At 36.8% G+C, this 13,603-nt stretch overlaps 2 protein-coding genes across 6 annotated transcripts in view; one reads left to right on the top strand and one right to left on the bottom strand.

Moving 5' to 3' along the window:
• LOC149066961 (uncharacterized) overlaps positions 1 to 13,603 on the top strand; it is a 56,431-nt gene that overhangs the window by 5,368 nt on the left and 37,460 nt on the right. The window lies entirely within an intron of this gene.
• LOC149066962 (uncharacterized) overlaps positions 1 to 13,603 on the bottom strand; it is an 86,217-nt gene that overhangs the window by 72,143 nt on the left and 471 nt on the right. For all 5 annotated transcript variants that reach the window (XM_089252925.1, XM_089252928.1, XM_089252930.1 and 2 more), the window contains exons 2-3: positions 3,118 to 3,197; positions 2,592 to 2,646 (exon numbers count right to left, since the gene is read on the bottom strand). In XM_089252925.1, the coding sequence (XP_089109051.1) occupies positions 2,592 to 2,646; positions 3,118 to 3,197 (135 nt within the window). The remainder of the gene's footprint in view (positions 1 to 2,591; positions 2,647 to 3,117; positions 3,198 to 13,603) is intronic.

Below are 13,603 nucleotides of genomic sequence, written 5' to 3'. Positions count from 1 at the left end.
CCGTCATCATGAAACCCTAACAATACAGCAGGGCAAAAAAATATTTTCCGTACTCTCTGTCCCTCTTTCCTGAAAACATTCTACTGCTTCTGGGCTCTCTGTTGACAACCAGATGATCCTGCTGTTTGTGTGTTCACTATTTGCCATTATAGACACCTTTGACCTTTGAAGACCGGACACACCCCGCTTCCCATCTCATAGAGATATCGAAGCGTTCCCGAAGGGTGGGTGTATCCGGAAAGTTTTATTATAAAAACAAAACATTGTCGCCTCATACGAAGGCAACCAAAAAAAAAAAATATATATATATATATGAAGACGATCGTCAATCTAAAATCATATAACAGGTGATTAAACTCTAAACATAAAACGCCAATCGACAATCGAAATTATAAAGAAGATTATGCGATGATAGCCCTCCCATAAGAATCTTGCCATCGTCAGTTAATCGAATGATTGTCAATAATCTAAATCTAATGATTGTCAATAATAAATATAAAATTTCGAATCGCAGAGTAAATCAGCTAATCACAGCCATCCATTGTCCAGCTCCCACATATCAGTTCGATTGTCGGTATCGGTCTTCAGTAGTGAATCGGTCTAGTATCGGTCCGCCGTCGTCTAGGCCGCAAGTTGTAAATAATCGCCTGGCTGCCGCTCTCTCGCGAGGGCGGGTGCGTGACGTCAGTAACTCCTCTGAGGATGTTTACTGCAGTTGCTGATGAAATGCTTCGTTTATGTTTTGACTTCTGCACGTTATTAATACAGTATCAAAAAGAAAATTTTTTAGATCAGTCCATAAGATAATAATGAATTCAATGCATTAAAATAATTGTAATTAATTAAAATGGTTTAATTAATTAATCAAATAAAGGGGTTTTAAATAATTAATCAAATAACTAGCTTGTAATTAAAAGGTAATTGGTTGTTTATAAATTATCTTATGAACGAGTAAACTATTCCAGACCAGGCCGTAGACTCATAGAAATTTGATTCACCGGGCCGTGGTTCAAAAAAGAAATTGAGAACCACTGACCTAGGGGGGTATGTTATAACCAAACTCGACTATATTTACATCTAACACAATCTCAAGAGAAAAAAGTGATGCTTGTGGGTTTCCCTTTCAAGCACACTCACAAGTACTGAGCAAAATTATGACTATCCCACTTTAAAAAGTGTAAATTACCTAGATTTGCAAAAGAGTAGTACAAAATCAAATTTCAGCATTCATTTGTCAAAATTGCCAGATGTTGCATTGTCATAAATTTTGCATTTATATCGGTTATTTCGTAATTACGAGTTTACATATCCCTATTTATGATACATACTCGTCACAAGTGGAGTTCCTCAAGGAAGTGTCCTTGGCCCCATACTTCTTTCACTTTTTATCGATAAACTCGATGGGGGATTACTAGCAAATTCGCAGATGATGTGAAGCTAATGGGGGTAATCGGTAATCAAAGTGATAGGGGGTTGCTCCAGACCAACTTAAACAGGATTGCAGCATGGGCAAATGAATGGAGCATGACGTTTAGCGTTGATAAGTGCATGGTCGTTCATTTTGGTTCAAGCAACCCACGGTTCTCTTACGAGTTGAATGGTGTCACTATCCCGGATGCAACTAGGGTCACCGATTTGGGAAGTCTCATTGACGAGCGACTTAGGTTTTCTGAACATTGTTCAGCGGTGGTCAAAAAAGCGAATAGAATGTTTGGTCTCATTTTCAACAACGTCTTTTCGCATTCTCCTAAAGTCATTCTTCCGCTTCTTTGAGGCTTAGTTCATCCTGGACTGGAGTATGCTGTAAGGTTTTGGAGACCATACCTACAGAGGGACATAGACTTGGTTGAACGGGTGCAGAGAAGAGATAGCGTGTCCTTATTGGCACATGGGGCTTGAGTTATGAAGAGAGACTTCATTTTTTGAATATGTTTACATTGGATGAACGCAGGTGTCGAGGAGATATGATCGAAGTGTTTAAAATTTTCAATGGGATGGATAGGATGGACCATGAACTTTTAGTACACCGTCAATCGACTGCTTTTACAAGACGACACCAGTATCGATTGGTGAGGGACAATGCAAGGCTATGGTGTCGTAGGGAATTTTTCTCTAATAGGGTTGTTGATAAGTGGAATAGCTTACCCCCGGAGGTACTAAATTGTAACACAACTGACATGTTCAAAAAGAAATATGATAAACGTGTTGGGGTAAATCGAGATGCTATCCATCCTTAGAATAAGACAACCATAAGTATTCTTTATGGGCATTGTATGTAGTGTTTAAAATTTTCAATGGGATGGATAGGATGGACCATGAACTTTTAGTACACCGTCATAGTTTATCATGTATATATATTGCTTATAATTTGTGTTAATTGCATTTTTAATTGGGTTGCTGTATTTTTTAAATATATGACATCCATATTTTTATGGGCATCTTTTTCTCAGCCACCTCATTGGGCATTTTGTCTGTTGTGGCGTTGTATTTGTATTTATATACACCTATGACTGAATTTTTACAAGCACATGGTAAGTCTGACCCAGAAAAATGAAAGTACACAAATATGCTCAAATAAATTAAATAAATACCTGAACTGTCTGTTCTTTTTAAAGCCCCATCTTTGGATGGACACAATTCACATCTCTGTAAAGAAAAAAAAAGACAAATTCATATCATTTCAGGTAAATATGCCCAAGATTGAACATTTATTAAAATATATTATCATTCTTATCTATATTTTGATAATCCATTCACAGAGAAGGCTTCAACAAACCTATAGTTAGCCTAACTGGTCATTTATAATTTCTATTTCCTTATCAATTTTTCTGACTAAAATAAAAACCAAGGCTTTAAGCTAAAATAAAAAGTCAAACTTCTGTTGAAATTTCGATGTCAGAAAGTAATTTTAATACCCTCCTAGAATATATTGAAAAACTGCAGAAGCAATTTGAAGTATTTAAGTTCGACATTATAGTACAAATAAATATTTGGTTGCGATGATAGATTATTTTAGACCCATTCATCTTTAAGTTTAAGTGAAACGAAAAAGTATTTGCACCAGTATTTATACAAAAATCACAAACCGCAAAGATCTTATAACCCATTAACACTCACTACTCTAGCACTTCTTTCTTGAGACATGCACTTGCGGCAGAACCATGGCCCAGTTGGCACTTCAACAATTCCATAGCAAGCTGTCAAAAGAAGAAAATATCGTGAATAAACTCTTCACTCGGAAGTGGCAAAAAACTCAATGGATGAAGCCAATAAAAATTATATATTTCTTTTACATTAATGAAAAAAGTAAGTCAATTCCAACATGTAGCCTTTCTTCCGTTAATTTGAAAATTTCTATCTCCATCGAAAATCTTCATGAGGTAACTTCTTTTCAAGAAATCTGATAATTGAACTTATTTTCTGCTCCCAAATTCAATCATTCTTAAAAATCTTCAGATTCACAGAAAACCTGGGTTGTTTTTTGACAGTAAATCAGTGCTTGTAATTTATTTTGAGGAGAATAGATTGCAAGAAAGAAAAATGTCACTGAGGTTTCAGCTCGCTATAAAAACATTTTCTTTGATTCACAAACAAGCTAAAGGAGGTAAAATAAGGAAAGAGGGCGTCTTCTTCTTAAGTGTTCACACAACCTCATGAACATTCCTTGGAGAAATTCTTAACAAATTGGAGAATGCTGGAACGTATTGTATATGTTACAGTGAATGTGATAAATTGGTTATTATGCATAATTAACAATCACCTTATCAAGTTTGATAAATTTATTACCTTTTCTGATGAATATGCATAATACCCAAGCGTCATTGGTAAATTTAATAAAAACTGAAAACATTATCACTATTTCTGGCATTTATGCATAATAACCAAGTGCCATTGATTAATTTGATAAATACTTGAAATTTATTGCCTTTGTCTGTGATTTAAAGCCTTTGTCTAATTTATCGCCTTTGTCTATGCATAATACCAAGGTGCGATTGGTGAATTTGATGTGAAAAATTTCAAATGAATCTAGTATGTGTAAATATCATCCGGCCCCAATATAATAACAAATTTTACAACTGTACCCTGATACATGTATGAATTATCATGTAGGCTATATCATATAGTATGATTTATCATGTTTATCAACTATGCAATGCTTGGGTATTATACATAATCACTAGTGAAAGCGACACCTGGGTGCTATGTATAATCGCCGGTAAAATCAATTAATTCAGGGAAATTTATCAACAATGCTTGGGTACTATAAATAACTGCTGGTAAAAGTGAATAATTTAGGGAAATTTAACAAATTTACCAACAATGCTTGGGCACTGCATAATTGTCAGTAAAAGTTATTAATTCAGGGAAATTTATCAACAACACTTGGGTGCTATGCATAATCGGCAGTAGAAGTGATAAATTGAGGGGAATTTATCAAACTTACCTTAATGCTTGGTGATGCATAATAACCAGTTATTATGAGGGTTGTAAAAAACGAGTTTTTTGGTCAAAATAAGGAAAATTGAATCTACTTCCCCCCCCCCCACAACCTCAAAATATCTAATTTAAACATGTATGTACATCCTTTATGTGTACATCTTATATTATGTCTAAATATACATTTTTGGTGCATTTTGAACTATGTATTTGATCAATAAAACTGACCATACAATAAGGGAATAATTGTATCTGAACCTTGAGTTGTATGCAGAACTGCAGCAAGGAGATTGTTTGTGGTAAAACAAATGAGAATTTGGATAATTAAAACTCTGAGAAATCAACATGATGCCTGAATTTTTTTTTCTCCAAATTTTTCAAACCCTGCAGAAAATGTATTTAAAATTGTCCTTATCCATCAAAAATAAAACCTTTAGCTATGTAACACGAACCACAAGTTTTGTTTTTTTTTAAATCAAACCCAAACTTTCAGGAGCTAAAGTTAAGTACTTCTCTCTTTTTTGAAACCCTCACTGTTGAAATTCCTGCTTTATTAAATTAAATTATGAAATATTTTTAAAAGAGCATTAATAATCAGAAAATGATCTGGTTAAGAAGAGGAGATAGCAGTCATTCTGAGGATTCATTACTGTGGAGGTGTTTTCCACTTGTCCAAATTAGCCATTTTTGGAAACTTAAAACTACAGAATAACTTGAATTATCATTAAATGCAAATGTCAATAACATTATTGTACATTAATATCAATTTATACAAGACACCCTGTCATGTATAGCAACAGACCTACAGAATGCCTTCACCTGGCTGATGATTTTAACAGGCCAATTAATAAAAAAATTCAAAAAGGAGCATTAATACAAAACCAGCATTTTTTTGTCATCCCCTCAGAGCTGGTACCTGGTGCGGGCTGCACCCTCCTTCCTACGCCAGTGCTGTAAGCCACAAAGAAATCGTAGGAAAATTCTCTTGCATCAACCAAATACAGTGATATACTGATAGATAAACATGATTTTGCCACACACACACTGTAAAATTTGATTATGTTATAAAAGTATATAGCACCTAAAATTTTCCACCCGGGACAATTGCATCATTCTAGTTCCGGCCCCGGGTAAGACAATGTTAGAAAATGTGAAAAAGTTATGATGAAATTATAGGTCCCCCCCGTTTGACTCTGATCAGAGGTCCAGAAATGAACAAAATATTAAGGAGGGGCTGAAACTTGGCAGTTGTGGCATATATCTTTTACAGCAAATGTGATAAACATGGTTATTATAAGCACCAAGCATTTTGGTAAATTGATAAATTTCCCTAAATTTATTACTTTTACCTGTGATTATGCACAGTGCTCAATCATCAGTGATAAATTTAATATAAGCATTAAAAAAATTATCACTTTCACCAGCAATTATGCATAATTCCCAAGCGTTGCACCGTTGGTAAACATGATCGTTTACTAAACGAACTAAAAAGCCACAGAGGTCGTTTACTAAACGAATACCTGGCATGAGCGGTCTATCTTATTGCCAGAGACTTCAATTTCTGGGTTTACACTCACTGGAATGGCGTAGAATCACTGCAGATCTGAAGATGTGCCAAACTAGTCCACCAAAATGTTTATCTACCATCGAGAGAGCCTTTCTTTGAGATCATAGATAGGCGAGTTAACCTACGTAGGCATCGCTTCCAAATAAGAATACCAATGGCTAGAAGGGATTGCTTTTTCCACGGATATAGATGCTGTGTGGCAAGAATATGGAACAGTCTTCCATCAGAACTTGTATGTGCCTCCTAGGCAAGATTTGCTTCCACTATTGGGGATTTCGACCTGGCTCCGTATGCGAAGTGCTTCCCGTACTGACTATTATTATTTTTTTTTTTTTCTTCCAGTATAAGTGCATTTCATGCCTTCTGGGGTTATTATTATTGTAAATGATAAATCGTACTACATATATGACATACTATGCACAATAATTCATACATGTATTGTTCATTATATCGGATAGGCATGACAACCCAGGATCTGTGAGATTTGATTTGTATCGTGTCTCACAGATGGCAGCACACGTAAAGCCAATGCCATCCTATCGTCACGGGTGAAATCGAAAGATTGGCGACCGGACCATCAAGCGAGCAACATGTTGCTCCCGTAGATTGTTTCGTCTTGTCATGTTTCGTGTTGCAAACAAATTATTATTTTAAGCAATTAATTAATCATCCTGAACCCTTCATTTTATACAAAATCATGCAACCTGTTTACTGAAGAAGTGTGACTGCAGACTTCAAACAAGTTCCAGTTTCTTCATTGCGGCACGAGGCAATATACGCGCTTCTCGTGAGTGAACTTTCGGTTTCCGGAACTCACCTTTTCGGGACACCACTTTTCCTGGATTCTCAGCATGGCGGAAGTAAGTGCAGTTCATAATGCGTGAAAGTACTTTCGTGCTCGCTGCTCCGAAACTGATAACCGAATTTGTCACAAAATACAACTATGTTGTCGTAAATCTGCCTACGGAAAGTGCAGCTCTTGTCCGGGATATTCTCGTTAATCTGCCAGCCATGGATCCGTATGAAAGGCTGAAATCGGAACTGAAAACGGTCGAGCGAGTCGCCGTCCATTTAACTTCGAAAGCTCTTAACGTGACAGCCATTGGGAGATCGAAAACCATCCAACATTCTCAGCGAATTGCTACGATGAGCGGAAACACATGCCATCTCAGACGAATTGCAGATGGAGCTTTTTTGCCAACACCTACCGGCATCAACTCAGTCCATTCTCGCTGCTGTCACTCCACTCGTTCTCAAGAAAGTTACTCAATTCGCCAACAAAATTCACGAAGTGAAACCTCAGCATGTGGATGCAGTTGAGAAACCGCAATAGCCGGATTCCATAGCGCAACTTCGGGATGAGGTGGCTCAGTAACTCTGCGAGTTGAAAAATGTCCTGTGTTCGCATAGCAACTCTCATCAACGTACCTCACACGGGCGCTGTCCGCATCCACGATCAGAAAACTTCTGCTGGTAGCACAACAAATTTGGCAACAATGCCAAAAAGTGTGTGTCACAGTGCAAGATTTGAAAAAAAAAACGAGTCGCCTAAGAGTAATTGCGACATGCTCTTTGCCACAGGCATCTCGTCGCCTTTTTGCCATGGACGGACATTCCAAAATTTGATTCCTGATTGACAATGGATCCAATGTTTCCATCCTTCTGGCACCACCATCACAACGACGCCACTATGAAGCTTTTTGTTGCTCATGCTTCATTGAAAATCGTGATGCAAGAATTTCAGCAGATGCTTGACCTCAGCCATTTACAACCATTTAACAGATGCTACGCATCCCCTCTGCACTTGGTCCCAAAAAAGGACAGCGATGAATGGCGTCCAGTTGGTGATTACAGAGCTTTAAATGCACAGACTGAAGGACCGGTATAGTGTTCTAAATGTTCTGGACTTTACATATGAATTGCATGGTAGTAAAATCTTTCCTCACATAGACTTCATCAGGGCCTATCATCAGATCCCTATACATTCTGAAGATGTCCATAAAAGTGCTATTATCACACCATTTGGATTATTTGAGAGCACTCGAATGCAATTTGGCCTTTGCAATGCTGCAACCACATTCCAAAGGTTTATTGACAAGGTCACTCGTGGACTTCTATTTGTATATGCTTTTTGATGACATACTGGTAGCCTCGAAATCCCCAGAAGAGCACATCGAACATCTCCGGTTGTTATTCGATTGTCTGCAAATATATGGCCTCAGCATCAAGTCTTCTAAATGTGTATTTCTTACATTTTAACAAAAACCAACTTTTGCAATTTAATTATTTTTTGCTTAACTCAATGGATTACTACGTGTTTGAAAAAATTCTTTTAATGCTATTATTAATCATATAATATAAAGATGTTTTTTCTCCAGTTACTTTCAGTATGCTTAATTAGGAAGCTATTTTGCAAAAACTATAATAAAAATTAGATGAATTAGTATTTAACGAAGCATAAATAATGCAGATTAATTAACGATGATTTACGATATACAGGGTGATTATAACTAAGGTTCTGATTTCAAAATACTGTAAAAAAAGAGCGATTGTCAGAATGACTTGAAGATTGACATGAATATTCCTGAAAAAATGGAATTTTATTTGATAAAGGGGAAAAAAATACTTAAAAATGTAAAATTAATGACATCATCCAACACTTGCGAAATTTGCTTGCAGAATGGAAATGATAGCCAGTCATGGCAAAATGATAACTTAATTATAGCATTACACGATTTCATAATTCATGGAAACATCACAAAAAACGAAGTAATTGAACAAATAACGACAATTTACTCAAGAAATGTTAAATATGTTGTCCAACATGTTCTGGCTATGAGGTGAAAGCACAAAAATTCTTGTTCAACAACGGATCAGAGTATGCCATGGTCATGATGTGGATGCACTTGAAATTCAGCTTTATTAAACCAAATGCGCCCCCACGTTAATATTCCTGAGGAACTTCTAACATATAGGGGATGTGCTGGAGATTGCAATTCACCAACGTTTGCAATCTGACCACTGTTTATAACATTTTGAGGTACACCCACAGCCAGAAGTTGCAAGGGTTAAGGTGCATCCTGTCAAAATGGGTCTTCAGCAGCTGCTTTGCTGGTATTGCAATGTGCATCTTGATAGAAGTTCTATCCACACACTGATGCTGTGGAAGTGCCGAAATGATGTGGTTGCACAAAATAGATTATACTGCTGGCCAAGTACAGCATCATCTACTTGCACTTTTTTTCCTTTTGCAAAAGAAACTTCCATTGCTTCAGGAGTATCCATGCAAATTTTCAAGTCATTCTGATCAGTACTTATTGTATAGTTTTGGAATCAAAACTTAAATTATAATCACTCTGTATATAGCTGATTATTTTTCATAAATCTGTAACTAGTATTATACAGTAGAACCCTGATTAACCGGGCCTAACAGTGAAAATATAAAAAAAACAACTATTGAATATTAAAACTGAGAGATATACAGTAGGAGATGTGCTACTTCTTACGGGAAAGAAAATGAAAAAGTCTGTGAGGACCACCTGCCCCTAGCATGATAGTGTCACTACTGTTGCTGCTTCTTTGTGAAGGGAAAAAGAAACCCTGTGAGATAATACACCACTACATTTAGATGTGTGATGCAATCCTTATTCATGAATTTGCTAAAGATATATAGAGCATCAGAATGTAGCCAAAGGTTAGTAAATATGGTAAGAATGAGAAATTTTGGCTCCTGTATATAACTTTAAATAACTAAGATACTTCATATGAAAAATATATATATATTCTGGCCACTTTTATGAGACTTTTTGAAAAAAACCACTTATAAAATCTTATGTCATTTAAAGATATACCATCAGAATGTACCCCAAGGATATAAAATGAGGTAAAAATGAAACATTTTGGCTAATAATGAACCAATATGATATTTTTCAAGGAAAAAAAAAGGATATTTAGGCAACTTTTATTTGATTTTTTGAAAAAAAAAGATGGGAACCCATTGCATTCCTGTCCATGCAACTGACAAAGACCACTGACGACTGAGAACTATTAGCAATGTACACTGCTGTCAAAAGATTCTGATACATGCTAGAGGGCCGTGAGTTCACAATTTTCATGGATCGGAAACCTCTCGTTTTCGCCTTCAAGCAAAATCCTGATAGGTGCAGCCCACGTCAATGGTGACACCTTGACTTCATCTCGCAATACAGCACTGATGTTCGTCATACAAAAGGTGCAGATAATATGGTAGCTGATGCTCTTTCAAGAATAGAAATCAATTCGATTTCCGAATCACCATTCCTGGATTTCGATCTTTTTAAAACTGCTCAACGAGAGGATCCTGAATTACAACAGTTACAGCAAGACGACTCTAGTTCACTAACCTTCAAGCCAATGCCAAGTCTATTTATCACAACAGAACTGAAATGTGATGTGTCTACAGGCTCACCAAGATAATTTGTTCCAGCGAGCTTCCGCAAGACTGTTTTCCATCATTTCCACAATCTTACTCATGCAGGTGTAGCAGCATCTACTCAGCTAATATCTGCAAGATATGTTTGGCCTCACATGAGAAGGAACATCAAAGATTGGGTAAAGTGTTGCAATGAGTGTCAACGCTCAAAAATTCATAAAGCATTCATACCAAAACACCTTCAGGCCCCTCTACAACACCTGATGCAAGATTTTGTCATATTCATATCAATCTGGTATTATCACTCTTGCCTCCTTCAGAAGGAAAGACATACTTCGAATCATCACTCTTCAGAGAACTAATCAACCTGCTTGGCACTAGCAGGATTCATACCACTGCTTACCATCCACAGGCCAATGGCACAGTTGAACGGTTCCACCATGTCTTTAAAAAGCTCATTGAAGGCACATGAGAATCCAAAGTGGACCGTCACATTGTCAGCCATCTTATTTGGTCTCAGGGCAGCCGTCAAGCTGGATATCAAAGCCTCTAGTGCCGAGTTAGTTTTTGGCACATCTTTGAGATTACCTGCAGATCTCTGCACGGCTACACCAAGTCAGCTGTCATCAACATACACATATGTACAACAGCTCAGAGAGCATATGAATAGTATCAAATCATGCAAAATATCAGCTCATGGTCAATCCAAAATTTATGTGCATCCTCAACTGCAAACACGCGCACATGTGTTCCTTCGAATTGCTAAGATCACACCACCTTTGACACAACCATATACTCGACCTCATGAAATGATTTCTTGTAATGAGAAAAAATTACTTTAAATGTAAATGGGAGAAAGACTTGTTTCATTTGCCAGAGTGAAAAAACCTGCATTTATATTCAACTATGTCTGTGTGGAACCTAAAAAAAACAAGCTTGAAGAAAAGAACAATGTCACTAGGTCTGGCAGAAAAGTCAAATTCAGTTCTAGGCTGATAACTGGAATTCATTTAATTTCAAATTGTGCATCACATAATTCTACATTTCACTGATTTATTTTTTTTGCATCTTGTATATCATGCATCTCATTTACACTGATACTTACACATCTCATTATTCTGCATCTTATGATTAATTTTTTGTATCACATTTTCATTTCATATTTATCATTCTCTCACCGGGTTCCTTCACTGGGGGGGGGGGGGGAGAATCATGGGGCACGATTTGATTTGTATCGTGTCTCGCAGATGGCAGCACATGGAAAGCTGATGCCATCCTATTGTCACGGGTGAAATCGAAAGATTGGCAACTGGATCATCAAGTGAGCAACATGTTGCTCCCATAGATTTTTGTTCTGTCTTGTCATGTTTCGAGTCGCAAAATAATTATTTTAAAAAATTAATTAATCATCCTGAATTCTTCATGCAACCTGTCAACCAAAGATCTTTCATAAATTCCATCCTATCATTAATTTGCTTACTTTTGACCCCAAGGACCTCTTGGCTACCAGAAACCACTCAAGGTAACCATTGGTATTCTGGCTCGGGTCAGTCAAGTCTAGAAGTCAGGGTGGGGTCTCCCAGCTCCATCATCTACTTCAGTTAAAGAAAATGTTATAATAAATGTGCATTATGTTTTTAGTTTAAAATATCAGGAAATATGTGTATACATGAAATAAGTACAATATTTGCCTTCATAGCGATGGTGGGCCATGGACCACAGCCTAATGCTGTGAACCCCGGCTAGGATTTCAATGTTTACATTTTTATTGCTGCCAGATTCTGAATGTCATAATTGTGCAATATTCTTTTATTATGTAAACATATGCAAATTAGATCTTGCCTGTCAAAAATATTATGCTAATTCCAGTGTCATCGAGTCTCAAAGCCGATTGGTTCCTGTGATAGCATGAAATGGGGGGATTTCCTTTATATACCAGCAGTGTGCTGTGTATAGTTGCATTTTACTCTTTGTAGCAGTGTTTTCTTGGAGCCGTGCGTGGATATTCCAGCAATATGCTTCATCACCTCTCGATCCATCGAGTAGCTGTACTTCTCTTACTGGTGGCCATTGCTCAGCCTGCGCGGAACAAGACTGGAAAGTAATGGTATCCACATAAACGCTTGTGCAGACATTATTCATCAGTGATGGTATCTTGCTAAGGAAAAGACAGAGACAGTGACTGCATAATCCCTGGTCTCTCTTTCTCAACGTTGACCCTGAGGGACTTGCATCAGTAAGAAATGCTCAACTGCTTGAACTGTTCAATCAAATAATGAAACACTGGTTCCTGTAATAAAGGATGTCTTGAAAGGTGTCCAGTTGGACTGATTGGATGAGAACATTCCAATAACTGACTGATATTTTTAATGCCAAAACTCTAAATTCATTTGCAATGTTTTTTCATATTTATCAAGTTCACCATTTACACTAGGGATGGGATGCATAATCACAGATAAAGGTGATAAATTTCTAGTAACCTATTTATCAAATTTACCAATGACGCTTGGCATACTCTCTGGTACAAGTGATAATTTTTTTAGTATTTATCAAATTTACCAAGAACGTTTGGTATTATACATTACTTCAAATGCTTGGGTATTATACTAGTAAAAGTGATAAATTTATCAAACTTACCAAGACGATTGCTAAGCATGCATAATAACCAATCTATCACATTTACAGTAACATATACATTACTCAAGGCCTTATGCATTGGGCCGTGTGCATTGCGTTACATGTTCATTAATTATTGGAGTCTCAAACCTCTTATAAAATTTATTTATTGGTGGGGGAGGAAGATAAAACAGCCTCAGCACCAAATATGAGTCTTTATATTAGCTGGTGATTCTTATATGAGTGGGCCCTTGAAAAGATGTTAAGGGGGCCCCCACCACTTACTGGGGTAAGTCAATGAGCAAAATATATATATATATATAGTAAAAATGGAAAAAATTTGGGATCCTTAAAATTATGGGGGGTCTTGGACCCATGAAGAAATCAGACCCAGCACCTTGTATGACCTTCCTCATTGAAGATGACTTTCATCATTTTTTGTCCCTGCAGAGGGCAAGTTATAATTCGAAAAAGGTACGAATTATGATGTTTTGTGCGCATCGTGAGATTTATTTTCCCATATAGATATGTAAAATCGCCCCCCCCCCCGTGTTCATTATTATTATTTTTTT

Source organism: Pholcus phalangioides, unplaced genomic scaffold (assembly GCF_987345545.1).
Source record: "Pholcus phalangioides strain wild (caught in Gottingen) unplaced genomic scaffold, Ppha-v1.0 ptg000031l_1, whole genome shotgun sequence".
Taxonomy (NCBI): domain Eukaryota; kingdom Metazoa; phylum Arthropoda; class Arachnida; order Araneae; family Pholcidae; genus Pholcus; species Pholcus phalangioides.
Note: the sequence above shows the minus strand (reverse complement) of the source record. Positions and strands in the feature narration are given on the sequence as shown.